The 15,578-nt window shown below is 37.3% G+C and overlaps 1 protein-coding gene across 1 annotated transcript in view; it reads left to right on the top strand.

Moving 5' to 3' along the window:
- LRPPRC (leucine rich pentatricopeptide repeat containing) overlaps positions 1-15,578 on the top strand; it is a 144,355-nt gene that overhangs the window by 66,168 nt on the left and 62,609 nt on the right. Inside the window, exons 16-23 of the mRNA XM_054983556.1 lie at positions 623-680; positions 1,771-1,877; positions 2,089-2,166; positions 2,459-2,512; positions 3,214-3,327; positions 4,629-4,759; positions 7,055-7,140; positions 8,638-8,845. Of these exons, the coding sequence (XP_054839531.1) occupies positions 623-680; positions 1,771-1,877; positions 2,089-2,166; positions 2,459-2,512; positions 3,214-3,327; positions 4,629-4,759; positions 7,055-7,140; positions 8,638-8,845 (836 nt within the window). The remainder of the gene's footprint in view (positions 1-622; positions 681-1,770; positions 1,878-2,088; positions 2,167-2,458; positions 2,513-3,213; positions 3,328-4,628; positions 4,760-7,054; positions 7,141-8,637; positions 8,846-15,578) is intronic.

Genomic DNA, 15,578 nt, shown 5'->3' with positions numbered 1-15,578 from the left:
ACAGTCAAAATCTGTTACTCCAGATGTCAGACTGGGCCACTGTCATATCAGTTAGTTGTTAGGCATGTAAAAGCTAAAGCTTGCTGGTAGTATGATGTTATTCACGTCTAGAAAAAATACTCCGGATGTGGTAAATGCCCTTAGTATTGCGGTCCAAGAGAACCCTCATTTTTTTAAAAAAGATACTTACTTGGTCTAATGTCAGCTTTGAAATATGTTCCTTATTAAAATGGCATCAATTTTTATATAACATTTTTACATATTTTAAATTTTATGCCAAAACTGCTTGGGCCGGCATCAGTCTCTAATGTTTAATTTCCAAAAAGACAGTAGTTTATACTCTAAGCAATTCTTCTTTTTAAAATCACTGTTACAGATAAGATACACAAAGAGACTTATTGCTGCGCTTTCCTAAACATTTGGATATTTATATTTCTAAACATATATATTTCTAAAACACAGTTACCAAAAAAGCTTTCCTTTAAAAAAAGAATTGCGGTGATGTGGCATAAATAATACCTTAGTGAAGCAATGCTTTATTATTTGCAGAATTCAATTTCAGATACTATTTGCCCTTGCTTGATTCTCTTGGCTGCAATGTACGATTATTCTGTCTCACTAGATAACAGAACTGTTGTACAAGGATGGACGTTATTGCCAGACGCCTCCAGGACCAACTGGTAGAGTTTCAATTTCTATGATTGTAACTTATCCACAAATCCGTTCTTCTGTGTAATGATGGGCTTGAGGGATTACAACAGTAAACACTGATTACTTCTTTTTGAAAGTGAAATTTGAAAACATGTTGGGTAAAATCTTTATCCATATAATCACAGTGTATTTTATAGAATCCATGAGGTTTTATTAGTTGTGGTTTTTTTCTTTTTAATTAAAAATGTTTCCCATACTTAAAGATGTTCGTGTGTGAAGTAAAATAGAAAGGTTATGCCATAAATATAATCAAAGCGTTTAAATAAATGCTTCTTGTATTATAAATACCTGGAACCTTCTGTAATAGAACAAAAATGGCACTTGGTCTCTCAAATATGCTTCTTTTTAAAAAATCCATATTCTTTAAAAAGAAATAAAAAGAATAAGGTGCATGTCACTATACAGTTCTTATAGAAAGCTCATTAGTTCTTCCTGATGCTCCTATATATTTTATGCTTGAGTGCCGAAGAAAATTAGTGCTGTTAGCTATAGAGTATCTTTTGTTAATCTTGATTTTCATTGGCTAATAAGCAGCTCTCCACAGGATTATTGGATCTGGTTGTTAAAAATCATTTAATACTCTTACTGTATTCATGTTCACTCACTGGCTGCAAAAAGCATTGTATATACTGTGCAATATACAGAACTGTGTACACAGCGCTTTATGAAGCTCTCTTTATTTCCTTTTGAATAAATGACAAAATATTTATGGCAACTATTTTGGGGTAGTGGGCAGAGGAGTTTGGGGGGTGGGGAGAGGCCTGGGCAGTACTTCTTCTGTCACACAGCAGTGAGAAAAAATAGATTGGAGAAAGATTTTGTACTGAAAAGCTGTCACTAGGTTTGAAAATAATTAATATTCCTTTCACTCACCAGTTAGATATGTGCTCCCAAACCACATAATCTCTATGCCTCAGTGATCATTGTTGCCATTTCAGAGCCTCTCATCAGGGTGACATCTCACACCAAAATGATTTCTTATAAATTAATCTTGATAACATGACAGTGTCAGTAATTTTAGTGGAATGCTTTCTCTTGTGTTTTTTTCCCCTCCCGCAGAAGCTGTTGGCTATTTTCTTTATAGCTTGATTGACAGCATGAGTGACTCAGAGGTACAGGCCAAGGAGGAGCGGTTGAGACAATACTTCCATCAGCTGAAGAAGATGGTACCATTTCATTTTTTGCTACATAATGCCTGTCCTGCCTGACATGTATCTATTAGATTTGAAATTGCAGCTTTTAAGTACAACCAGACCACTTCTCAATGACATGCAAGTGCTGGAGACTTAAATTATGTCTGAAATTTGTCTAACGGAAATTATCTCAGTTTGGTTGTGTTTTTAAAACTCATATAATTTTCTCCACTTCTTGGTACAGAATATAGTAATCCCTCCCAACATCTTCAGAGGTATCCGCAACTTACTGAACATCTACCATGTTCCTGAATTAATTAAGGTCTGTAGTGGTAAATAATGTATTTATCTGTGAATCTAAAATATATGCATATATTTCCATTAATGTATAAAACATAAAGTACCTATCTTAGCTGTACAAACATCTCAATATTACCTAACTAGGAAAAAATATTTGCATTGAATGGAGGGAGTTTAAAAACTCTAGTTCTGAGGTAAACTGGGGGAAACAGTAACAGCATAGCTTGAAACACTACTGAAACATGAATTTGTTTTCCTCAAGATATTCATGCTTTATAAATATTTTTGTATTTATATTTATTCTTATTTTTTAGGATGTGATTTTATTGACTGATATAGAAAAACTATCACAAGGTGATACAGCCAAAGTAAGTGGGCTGGCAACTACTGAATGTTCTTTGTTAGAAACCAAATAAGTTAGTACCAAAATAAGGATATAACTTCCAAGGTAGTAATTTTGTTGTGTGGTTGATGTTTGGGCCTTTTTCTGAGAGGCATTGTCGATAGCATTATTAACAATAGAAGTATTTGATTTACTAGTGAGAATGTCTGAGTAGTATTCTTAGCTTTCCTGGAAATTAGCTTGAATTCCTTGAGAATTAGCTTTCTTGACTCAGTTTCCTCATTTAGAAAATACAGCTTCTCAAGGATGATTTCAGGCTTTTACTTGTGTCCCAGTGAACAGATGCCCAAATGTTTCTGACTTCAGTTACATCATGACCTTGATAGTGAGAAAGTCTTACAGGAGGGCAAGATGGGTGTGTGAAAACGTCTGTAAGAAGTTCTAAGTAGGACAATCACAGATATTGGTAGAAGCTGTGCCCATGAATTCTTGTCCCTCAGAGCAGTTATTTTGATGTGTGTGTGTGTTGAGAGTGAGACATCAGTTTGGTGTTTGGGAGTTTTGTATCTAGTGTACAAAAATGAAAATACAAAAAAAATACAATATACTTTATTGTTACTGGATTGTTACAATGTATATATTCTTGTTTATCTTATTCCTTGCACATCTTCATTGCTTTTCCCCCTTGAAGTGTTCTAACAGACTACATGTATCATCCTGCTCTAGTTTGCAGGGCTTCCAGTGTCTGATTTGGAGGAAAAGCTCGAACAGTTTAAAGCTGAGAACCAGCCTGTTGGAGATATTTTGAAGCAGCTCATACTTGCTCTTTCCGCAGAGGAGGTAACTGTGCTTTGCATTGCTGCCATTGTGTATTATACTTGAATGGATGGCAATGGCTTCATTTATATAGCAACATCAGTGCATGTGGCCGTATACAAAGTACATGTAAACAAATGACAATTCTCTGCCCTGTGCTGCTTACAATCTAGAGATAGGCAGTTGAGATAGGCAGTTGAGATAGGCAAAGGCAATGTTAATAAGAAATGAATGTGAACAAATGCAGTTCTGTGTCTTTCGGCTTCATTTCACTTTGCAGTGCTTAGTGTAGGTAAACAAGGGAAAGTGTACTATTTTGAAGGTTCATATTTTGGCCCTTGAAAATCAAATCCGAGTGCAAAATTAAAATAAAAAGTCAACTCATTTCAGTTACCTATTGAATGGCATGTTTTGGGATGGCTCTGGTCTGTTAATGGTAATCTGCAAAGTGAATGATCGTAACAGCTGTGATAGGTTTATCATACATGCCAAATGTCCTTTCAAGCCACAGCTCTGGTCTCATATATCTAGATTGTCAAGCAACTGATACATGCATAGTCATTTGCAAGTCAAATATTACAAGGTGGTTAATGTGGGGATTGAAATTCCATTTTCCTGCTGGAGAAAAGCTTTCTGAGATAAAGAGCCTCTTGCTTTCATCAGCAGGCATCCAGCTGTAGTTCATATTTTTGTGTAGGTCTGCAATTTGCTGTCTGTTCCCAGGCTTTGGTCTAATTTCTTGTTTGTGTAGTATCACCATTATGTCCATGATTTTATAGAAAACAAGCTGTATTGCTTAACCTTATCATTTCTATTGTGTAATGCAAGAAATCCAAATGTGTTTGTCTTCATGCATACAGTAACAAAAGCTGTCAGAATCTTTATCGTGATCTACTAACGTGATCTCTGTTCATGTGCATTAGAACCTCTGCAATATTTTAAAGCTGTATTATGTCTACATAAGCAGCCATCTTAGAAACAATTCCTTGATTTGTAAAAGAATGACACTAACTTTAATTTAGTTAAGACTTAATAGAATTATAAAGCAATATGTATTTTAATATTTTACCAAGAAAACAGAACACTAATCATATACATAGCTGAGATTCCCATTAAAGTATACGAGACACTCACATTACAAAGATTTAGACTGGGTAAGTTCAGATCACTGGCTAAAATAACTGTAATTTGCATTTGATGGGGTAAAACATGCAAGCTTTTAACAAGCAGCACCAAGGCACTGCATTAGATAGATAAATGTACAGCCAGTGCTTGAATTCAAAATGTCATGCGGACTTTTCTCTTTGACTTAATGCTCCTTCTAGAATATGCAGAAAGCCCTTGAACTGAAAGCCAGATACGAACCGGACATGGTTGTTGGTAGCTATGCTGCCTTAATAAATTTGTGCTGTCGACATGATAATGTAGAAGAGGCAATGAACCTGAAAGAAGAACTGTGAGTACACCAGCACTGAGAGATGTCACCGAGATTTATGCTGATACACAGACCTTATTGAATTAAATAGGTTGTGTATTAAGCCCCCCTCATACATTTTTAATTAGCTTTTCGCTTGATAAAAATATTTTGCTGAAATTTAAGATTGGTTGTAACAAGTTGTCATGATTATATAATCAATTTTGAACACACGTTTCTTAGTGCTGCTCTATGTTGGATATTTATGAATTCATTTCTGATAGGGTCTTAGCAACCACCTTGACATTCTTGTTTGCTTTCTTTGGGGAGCAAAATATCAGCCATATATCAGGTAATAGTGCTTGTAAGTGACATTAGGTTTAATGCCTATCAGCAGACATTTCTTTTTTAGATTGCACAGGTTTTTCCTCTTTGGTTTTAATATTAAGAAGGTGTTTTTTTTTAATTGCATGTTTTGGAAATTCTTTTTGCTCTTTAGGTAAAACATTGTCCCAAGCTGGAGATACAATTAACCCAGATTTAGTAAGCCGGAATGAACTAAAGCATCATATGTGCTATACTTCTCTCACCCCTCCCCTTCTCAACTTGTGTGCAGATTATGCACACTCAGGTTCAGGATTGTATATAACCATTGGTAACACAGATTAGCATGAAACTTGGTACATAATTAAACTTGTTTGAAGAAGTGTGTTCTCTAAACCATGGTTGTTGTACATCTATTCCCAGCTAAAACTGCCTATTCCTGGCCGTTGCAGAATGTCTCTTTCTGTATCTCACGTGGATAGAGACCTCAGCTGCATGCAGGTCTTTCTAGCAGTAGTCAGGACAATTTAATCAAGAAACACCCATTAGGTGTATAATAGATTGCTGGTGGTATTTGAGCAAATTCTTGGCAGTGTTTTGTACAAAAGAGATGTACAATAAACTTGCTTATAAAATATCCTGTGGAGTACTTCTAGTCAGTCTACCATGAGCTCACAGGATTGCTTACACAACTGAAGTACTGAGAGAATTCAGAATTTACATGTTTCCACACATACTTACTTGCTGTGTTCAAATGATGGGGGAAATGTACTGGTCATTGACAAATCATCTCCCCTTGGAAATATCCTACGAGAGCAGGTGTCCAGCCCTTCTGGAATCTGGTTCTTAGAGCTGACTATAATGAGCCTTTGCAAATATGCTGTTCAGCATAGTTTAGCATTGTGTTTTTATAAGATGATGTGTGCCCCTGGTGGTACAAAAACATTATTATAATGAATGTTTATGGAGTAATATTTGATATATAGTACAGTTTTAAAAAGAAGTGCAATAAAAATGCATCAGACCAACAAATCAGGCCAGTAGGTATGTTAATTTGGGTATAAACATGCTTTCTTTAACCACTTATGAATTGAGGAGATCATATTATTTTTCCTCAGAAAATATGAAATAGCAGCTGTTGGATAGTGAAAAAGTATTCGACATTGAGTACAGTTTTATATTTGGGCGTGGATCAATATTAGTTGATGGCAGTGTGTCAAATTTATGTTCTTAATATTCCCCTCTTGCCCCTTTTAACTGGCAAATGAAGTAATTATAGTAGTTGGTGTATTTGTTTCTAAAAATGTTGTTTTTCCCAACATTCACACTTGAGTGTTGTGTTCTTCATAGTAGAAAGTAAATAGGCTATTCTGAACTTTGCCAATGTTGCATGAGCAAAAAGAGCAAGGCTTCTGTCAGATATCACAGCAGAGGTTTGTCCCTCACAGGTATAAACACGACCCTCTTCCTTCCTCTTCCTCATGCATGGAGCTTCGTTTGAAGGCTTCTGGGTTTGAGAAGCCCAGAATTAAGATTCAGTTTACCATGACAGCTGTATGCAAGGACCTGGTAAACTGGATCTTGTATCACCCTCTCCATGCACCCCAACTAGAATTCTAAATTGGGATTAAACCAAGATTTTAGAATTCCAATTTGTGGGGCAGAAACAAACTCCAATTGACCCAGGTGCCTGTATTTGGATCCCATGGTGAATTGGAACTTGATCCATTGCTTTCCAAAGCCTGGAAACCTCCAGTCTTACCCTGTGTGCAGTGTAATGAGCAGAGAGAAATGAGATGAGCACACAGGTACGGCAAAGTGTGCATGTTTTCCCATCATGGACAAACTGTTGTGTCATTTGGATGCAACCTAAATGCTTTCAAACTAGGTCTGTGTCACTGTTTGATAATGTTATTTTCTCAGTAATGTGTTAGAAATTAAAATCTAAATTATTATTGCATCATGATCAACAACACAAAGTTGATGCAGGTTTTTTGTTTTATTGTGCTTTAGCTGCCGTAAAGATTCATCTGCTGTTCTTGATGCGACAAAGTATATAGCTTTGGTCAAAGTTTTGGGAAAATATGGCAGACTGGAAGGTAAGCACCCTTGCTTTCAGTGTATGTATCGGCTATATAATAAAGGTATCTTGCCACCAGAATAAAAATGTGAGTTGATATTAATGGTATATCATGTCCTGCAAAGTGCTTCAACATTTTGCATACAAATTTGCATGTGAATTCAACCAGAGATACTTGGACAGTGTAGGCCATTAGTTTTAATGGATTGGCAAGCTTGTCATTTACATTTGCACAGCTCAGTGCTTTTTGCATTTCTGCAGCTAGTTTTTATTAGCGTTGCTGGTTGGATTGAGTTTGAAGATCATGACTTATGGCACAAATTGCGTATGTGCCTAGACTAATGGCTTTGTTTTTTGCTTAAGAAGGTCTGAAGTCTGAGCATAAAGCCTATAAACATAACCTCCTTGTAAAGAGTCTAAATACTCCAGAAAAAAATCTCTGCAACTTTTAAATAAATTTATTGTAATATTAAGATCTTTCAATTTGTCATCTTATATTTTATTAGCACTGTATTTTAAAAGCGACAACTTAACCTTATTGCTAAATTAATAGACTTATTTTATTGCCTTTGATAATGAATATATTACCTATAATACACTATTTTGCTTTGAATGTTATTGATTTCATAACAGGTGACATTAGCAACCAGTAAGGCATTGCCATAATTAATTTTTTTAAAAAAGCAGACTGCCAATACATAATGATATTCAAAAGAATGTTTATTACTTTGTTCCCTTAGTTGAAAGGGTACAAAATTTGGAATGTTTGGGGATAGGGTAGATGATAAAATTAGATCATAGCTACCTATGCAATGAAAAGATAATATTGTGCTTGTTTTTCAAAGCACACAGCATGCTGCAGCAGGCAGTTACAAAAGATGAGCCTGCTTTTATGTAAAGTGGTCAAAACATTTTGCCTGTGCAATAATTAAGAACATTACAAAAAATGCACTTATGCCATATACCAAAATGTTTATTTCTGCCTTCCTAATGAAGCTTAATGAACCTAATGTTTTAACATGCACTCTCTTAGAAAGCTTTCATTGGCTCTCCTTGGCTAATTAGTATCGACACAGCAAACAGGCCCTATCGGTATCAGGCCATTAGTCTGGCTGTATATACAGTGTAAACACATCTTTATTATCTGGCCTCGTGACAAGCCATCTGCTGAAGAAACAATGGTGTGATTTAGCAGATGTTAGCACTGAACGATAAAAGCATCCATTTAGTAGGATCTTGTTGCTATAGGGCAGACTCTACAGGGTTATGTGGTGCAGAGTGGGCACACAGTTCCTATGTGTAATTTGTAGTCAAAGTTGCAGCAAAATGATAAAACCATGCTATTGTGGATTCATAATTGTAGTCTCGTTTAGAAATGCAAGTAGTAATTAACTTGAAATTGGCATTATACACCAGAATTTACATTCCTGCTGGTTTTTGAAATGCTGTTTTAATAGCAGTTTGTTTTCTCTCTACATGAAATTACCTAAGGGTCTTTTGTGGGGTTTCATTGTAGATGCTATTAACATTTTAAAGGAGATGAAAGAGAAGGATGTCCCTATTAAAGATACGACTGTCGTATCCCTTTTCCACGTACTTAATGGTGTGGCCTTGCGAGGTGATGTTGAAACAGTGAATCGGCTACACGAGTCCATTGTGGCCCTGGGTTTAGCAAAGCCTACAAGAAACCTGTGTTCTCCTCTCATTAGTGTTCACCTTGAAAAGTAAGTTGGTTGAAGTCAGCAGTTAATTGAAGAAATGTACATGCTTCACTTTTTATGTTGTATATTTTATGTTAATAATTAGCAGTAGTAAAGATTCATCAGGAATGATCTCTCCTTGTGCTTCATATGAAGATGTAATAAGCTAGGATATGTCTACATAGATTATATGAATATGATAGAAGATATGATATGCTCGTCCCAAACAGTTGGAACCAGAGTGGTTGTGAGGGTGGTGCACTCTCATTAAGCTCTGCTACCTTGAAAGTATTCAAGAGCACCAGCTGTGTTGGAGAAGTTTGCTCCTGTTGTATGTTCCCGCTATTCTGTAAGCTATATGCAGTCCATCATATGAAATACCTTGTACCTAGAGTTCTTAACTATTTATGTCCTTCCTGAATTTTGCTGGATTATTGGTTTCCAGAATCTGGTCGATCCAGGCAAACCCGAAAAGTCACCTTCTTAGAACCTGTTAATCCTCAAAATGCTGACACATGCCAGAGAGCCTGTTTGATGTAGTGGTTAAGAGAACGGGACTCTAATCTGGAGAGCTGGGTTTGATTCCCCACTGGGTGACCTTGGGCGAGTCACAGTTCTCTGGAGCTCTCTCAGCCCCACCCACCTCACAGGGTGTTTTGTTGTGGGGATAATAATGGCATACTTTTGTAAACCACTCTGAGTGGGCATTAAGTTGTCCTGAAGGGAGGTATATAAATTGAATGTTACTATTATTATAATGCTAGTGCCTGCATGTCCCTATGCAGGCTGCAGCCTGCAGAGTCTGAATGGGCCGTTCCTGCCTGTAACAGCTTCTCCACTTTCACATAGAGTAATCCAAGAGATAGTTATGGAACCAAGGCCTAGTGCTGGTGTAGACTTTACTTTATACTTAAGCCAGGAATGCTTCTGTGTACAAACAGTGCTGTCAGGGTGGCAGATCATCATGGGAACTGCAGTTTGGCTGCCCCCAAGTAGGAGATGTATGGAACCAGATGACCCTCTCAACAAATGTTAATAAGTTACCCCAAAGCTATGTTTTTATATAATGATTATTTTGATGAGATTGTATTGCTTTGGTTTTTTAAAAAAAACACATCGAGTACTCTTTAAACATCAAGGCAGGCTAACAATCCGGTAAATTAAATAAATCAAAATGTTATCTGATATAGGGCCAATCTGATTAAGCACCCAGATCTGCCACGAAATTGTGGTTTGATTGGTATTTGGCCCATCCCTCATTAAAACTATAAAATCACTGTTGTTTTGCATAAGCTTATATCCCACAGTGTACATTTAGCGCTGTGCACGTTTAGCTTATAGTCCCTGCATAGTAACAACAACAGAAGCAGCAGCAGCAACAACATTCAATTTATATACCACCCTTCAAAACAACTTAATACCCACTCAGAGCAGTTTACAAAGTATGTCAGTATTATCCTCATAACAGAACACCCTGTGAGGTGGGTGGGGCTGAGAGAGCTCCTAGAAGCTGTGACTAACGCAAGGTCCCCCAGCTGGCTTCAAGTGGAAGAGTGGGGAATCAAACCCAGTTCCCCAGATTAGAGTCCCGTGCTCTTAATCACTGCACCAAACTGGTTTGTACTGTTTAACACCTAAACAGTACAAGTTGCATCCCTGGAAGTTGATTCTCACTAATTTCATATGAGATTTCTCTTCAGTGAAGAGGCCAGGACAAAAAAAGTCAGATGTCATATTGTGACTTGAAGGACTTTCCTTTCATAATGCTTTGAGAGAAGGGGAGATGCTGCAGCGGTATCCATGATTTTGATGTAACATACACATAGTTGGAAGGCTCAATGACCCAAATAATAAAAAAAGGATAATTTTCACTACTTTAGATTTTGTCATGAGTTAATATAAGTCATTTCTAATTTAGGTTAAGTGCAAGGCAGTGTGTAAAAGTTTATACTAAGAGAACCGTTTCCATGCTGTGTCTTAGCTTCACAGAAGCAACTGAATGATTCTTTGTGGACAAATGTGATGGATTGAAGACCACTTTGCAATCTAAAAGTTCTATATAAAAGGATAAATAGAGGGGGTTTTTATTATTAGAGTTCAAGCAGAGTAAAATACTCTGTATATGGTCTTCTGTATATACTCATAATTCTGTCAGAAGAGTGAATGCCTGCATGCACTTCTGGAAAATTAATTCCCAGAAGTCATGTATTACATTCTTTTGCTTATAATTTAATATGAATCCTAAGTAATTTATTAGGGAATCTCTTTAGTAGTGGGTTGTTCAAGGAATAGCCTTCTTACTCCCTTTACACATATTTTCAAATAGTAAGTGCATCAGTTCCATTGTAATAGAATATTTGTAATATTTGTGTGCTTGTTCCACTTTTTGTTTTATTGTTTGCCTTTCTCATGGACAGTTTATTTATTGTCTGCCTTCCTTGCTGAGATTCAAGGCAGATTATATCATGTAGGTTAATACAATCAACAATAAACAATCTAATGGGCAAGAATTGCAGAATTTTGAAAATGAGAAGAGATCCAATACAAAGCTGAAAACAGTGCTGCAAAATAAAAGCAGATTCATATGGCACATTACATGATGTGGAATATCCAGTAGGCGCATACTTAAAGCAACAGATGATACGCAGTAGTATAGTCTACAGTCCCTATCCCTTTCCAGTGCATCTCTCTGAACTATTTCCTTACAGCACAGTCCTAGTACCTGTGTAAGAAAACCCTCCTGACTAATTCAGTTTTGCATCGTTTGCAGAAAGCCAGGCGAGTGAGAGCTTTCCTGACCTCTTCAGGCAGGCCATTCCATAAACGGGGGGCTACCACAGACAATGCATGTGTACTGTTGATTTTGTCCACATGTATGGTGGCACCTGCAGAAGGCCCTGTTCAGATGAGTGAAGCTGCCATGGTGGGGCATAGGAAGAGAGACATTTCTATAGATGTGAGGGCTTAGGCCATGAAGGGATTTGTATGCAATAGCCAATACCTTGAATTGAGCCCAGTAAATAATGAGACACTAATTGAATGACAGCAGAATGGGAGTAATATGCATGTTTTGCCTAGCTCCTAATAATAATTGAGCTGCAGCATTCTGCACCAACTGGAGTCTTCAAGTTGACTTCAGGGGAAGACCTATGTGGAGCACATTACAGCAGTATAGTCTTGATGTTTCCATGACATGGATCCAGGTGGACAGATCAGGTATGTCAATGTATAGGGCAATCTTTCAAGTTGAACTGAGTTTGGAAAAGGCATTTTTGCAGCTGCATTACTTTGCTTCTCTAGCTGCAGTGCTGCATCCAAAATAACCCCATGGCTCTTAACCAAGGGTCAGCTGAACTCTGTTGAAAGGGGGAGCACAGTGTCCTTTAATATCTCTTCCTTTCCGCTCAGTATCACTTCCGTCTTGTCTGGGTTCAGTTTCAATTTGTTCACTTTCACCCATTTGTCCACAGCTGTCAGGCTGCAGCTTAAAGCCTCTACCACATCACCAGGGATTTGGATAGTGAGCTATAGAGCTGTGTGCCATCTGGATGTTAATGACATCCAATTTCCAAACTACGAATTATTTCTCCTAAAGGTTTTACATAGAAGTTGAATAAGATGGGGGTTAAGACTGCAACTTGTAGAACTCTGTGAGATAGTTCCCCCACTGAACATAGCTGTTCTCCCCCAGCAACCCTTTGAGTCCATTCCATAATGAATGATTTAAACCAGTACAAGGTATTTTATTTATTTATTTTATATATTTATGTTTATAGTCCACCTTTCTCACTGAGACTCAAGATGGATTACACACTGTAAGTCAATATGATCAACAGCAGAGGCATTCAATAAACAATGTAAAGGGTGACCTTGGGCGAGTCACAGTTCTCTGGAGCTCTCTCAGCCCCACCCACCTCACAGGGTGATTGTTGTGGGGTAATAATAACACTTTGTAAACCGCTCTGAGTGAGCATTAAGTTGTCCTGAAGGGCAGTATATAAATCGAATGTTATTATTGTTATTAATGGGATAAGCAAATATGCAGAGATTGAAAACAAGCCAAAATCTGATATAGAGCTGAAACAAAGTTGATGAAACAGCATAAGCAATTCTAAAGTTGACATATTAAACAACTACCCCATAAGATCATACTTACAGCAACAAACAGTAGAGAGCCAGTTTGGTGTAGTGGTTATGAGCAGCAGGACTCTAATCTGGAGAACTGGGTTTGATTCCCCACTTTTCCACTTGAAGCCAGCTCGGTGACCTTGGGTCAGTCACAGTCACAGCTCTTCTAGAGCTCTCTCAGCCCCACACACCTCACAGGGTGATTGCTGTGAGGATAATAACAACATACTTTGTAAACCACTCTGAGTGTGGCATTAAGTCATCTTGAAGGGTGATATATAAATCAAATGTTGTTGTTATATAGTATTATAATCTATAGTCCCTGTCCCTTTACCAGTGCATCTCTTTGAAACTACTTCCTTACAATATAGCTTTCCTATCTGTGTGCATTCACATGGAAGATGGCATAGATATTCTTTAATACAAGTATTCCGATAGTTAACAAAGAGGATTTTCCTAGCCATATATATGATATAGATGCTAGATTCAGTCATCATCATCATCACAACAACGATAATAATAACTATGCTTACATACCTCTCTTCTAGACAGATTAGTGCCCCACCCAGAGAGGTGAACAAGTTAGTATTGTTATTATTATCCCCACAATACAGCTGGGGAGCTGGGGCTGAGAGGAGGGGCTTTCCCAAGGCCACCTACTGAGCTCATGGCATTAGTGGGATTTGAACCAGCAAAATGCTGATTCACAGCTGAACCACTTAACCACTGTGCTACAGCAACTCTCTGTGGGATCCAGAGCAACACTGTGCAAATGGGGGCAGTCTCAGAGGCTCACATTAATTTCTATGGAGCAAATTGGCACACAGTTGAAGTGGACGAAAACTAGGTTGTGACCCTTTATTCCCCTGTATCGGAATGAATGGCTACTCTTAATTCCAAAAGGGACAATCTTTGCACTTAAAGACATTTGTTGGGCAAAATTTTGGTAGCCCATCACATCCTACTGGAACAAGAAGACAGAGAACCCTTTGAAACCTCCACAGTGCATTGGTCCTTGCATTAACCCTTCTTGTCTGAAGAACTGGCGGCCATTTCATCAGCCTTTTAATAAACTGTCTTATCAGTTATTCTTTAAGACCAGGCACAGTGCTGTTTGCCCAACAGGTACTTTTTGAACTCTTTAAAAAACTTTTTTTCATGTTACTATTGAAAATATAATTTTTCTTTCTGCGTCTGAAGGTTCTGTCATCTCAAAGTATGGTAGATTAGAAAGAAATATAAATATGTATTCCTCCTTCCAAGATACTTAGGCTTCAAAAAGTGTAGTTTTTTTGCTAGATTTGTTTATTTTTAACTTACATTGTTTCAGTTGATGCTAAATTTCGTAAATAAGTATGAAACAACATGAGTGTTACGGGTGTAATTGTCTTAGGTTATCTTAGGTTAACTTGTCACTGTCCATTCAAGCCTATTGGTAACTTACCAAATACGTTTTTTGTTGTTTTGTTTGGGGTGTGTGCAGAAAACCTTTAGTTCTATGAGTTTTTAAAATTCCTTTCAATCCTTTTTGACATTTTCTTACACATCTGCTGCTCTTTCACCACCATTTCTTCCCTTTCTACTTATTACTTTCTTCTTCCTGGAATAACTGCATGGGTGATTCCAACCATTTGAGAATCATATAGTACATGAGGTGATGTCATGAAGCTACATAGCAACCCAACTAGCTATATGACAGAATTACTGAGGGTGAGTGAAACTGAGAGAGAGAGCACGCGCATCCATGCGTGGAAAAATAAGGCCGTGTAAAATAATAGAGTTGAAAATGTTGGGGTGGGGGTGCATTTCATCACCGCTGTAAATGTTTCTAAAATTGATTAATTTCAGTTCAGCCCTTGTAAGTCATGGATAAAGATGGGAAAAAATATTGCCTTTCTCTGTCAAAATGCTTGCAGTCAAGGTAAATGAAAACAGCTGATTTTAACTGGGTGAAGTTTGACTTGGAAATTGAATGTAAGCTCTAAATGAGTTGCTTCTGCCAAAACGATAATCAAATCACTGTTTTCTCATGCTGTCCATTGAATGCATCTATGCTGCAAACACTGAACACCAGTTTTTCAGCAGGCATTGCTATAAAGTTGGATCTCAGTAGCTCTTGTTGAGTTTTAAGTGTGGATATTTATTCAAAATATAGCTTGTTGTCTTATTATTTTGTTTTTTAACTACTTTTTCGAATAGGGTGTAATAATATACCCCCCACTTCCCTTTTTGTATATTTATTTAAAATGTCTGCATAATTTCTAGATTGTTTTTCACCTCTTTAAAACTTGGAGTTTTTTTAAGTGAAGCAAAGGAGATTTGTCTCTCTTACTCCATTATTGCAATTAGGAATTTTGCATCATCAGTGCCAAAGGACAAAAGTGGTTCATTTGCCCTAGAGGAACAGGACAGTGATAAGATGATTTTTCGTCAAGGATCATTGGGTCGTAATTAAGTTACATTCATTGCTATTGCTTTTTGAAGGATGATTGGTAAATGACAGGCTTCATGTGTTTAGTGCGGACAGTGTTCACCAGGGTTTTTTTTCTCCCTCTGTCAGAAAATCCTGTTGAGCCTGATAATGTAAATGTGGCATTTTATTCTGAACAAAAGAGCAGGGAAATGAGCT

This window comes from Eublepharis macularius, chromosome 1 (assembly GCF_028583425.1).
Source record: "Eublepharis macularius isolate TG4126 chromosome 1, MPM_Emac_v1.0, whole genome shotgun sequence".
Taxonomy (NCBI): Eukaryota; Metazoa; Chordata; class Lepidosauria; order Squamata; family Eublepharidae; genus Eublepharis; species Eublepharis macularius.
This window is presented reverse-complemented; position numbering and strand designations above follow the sequence as displayed.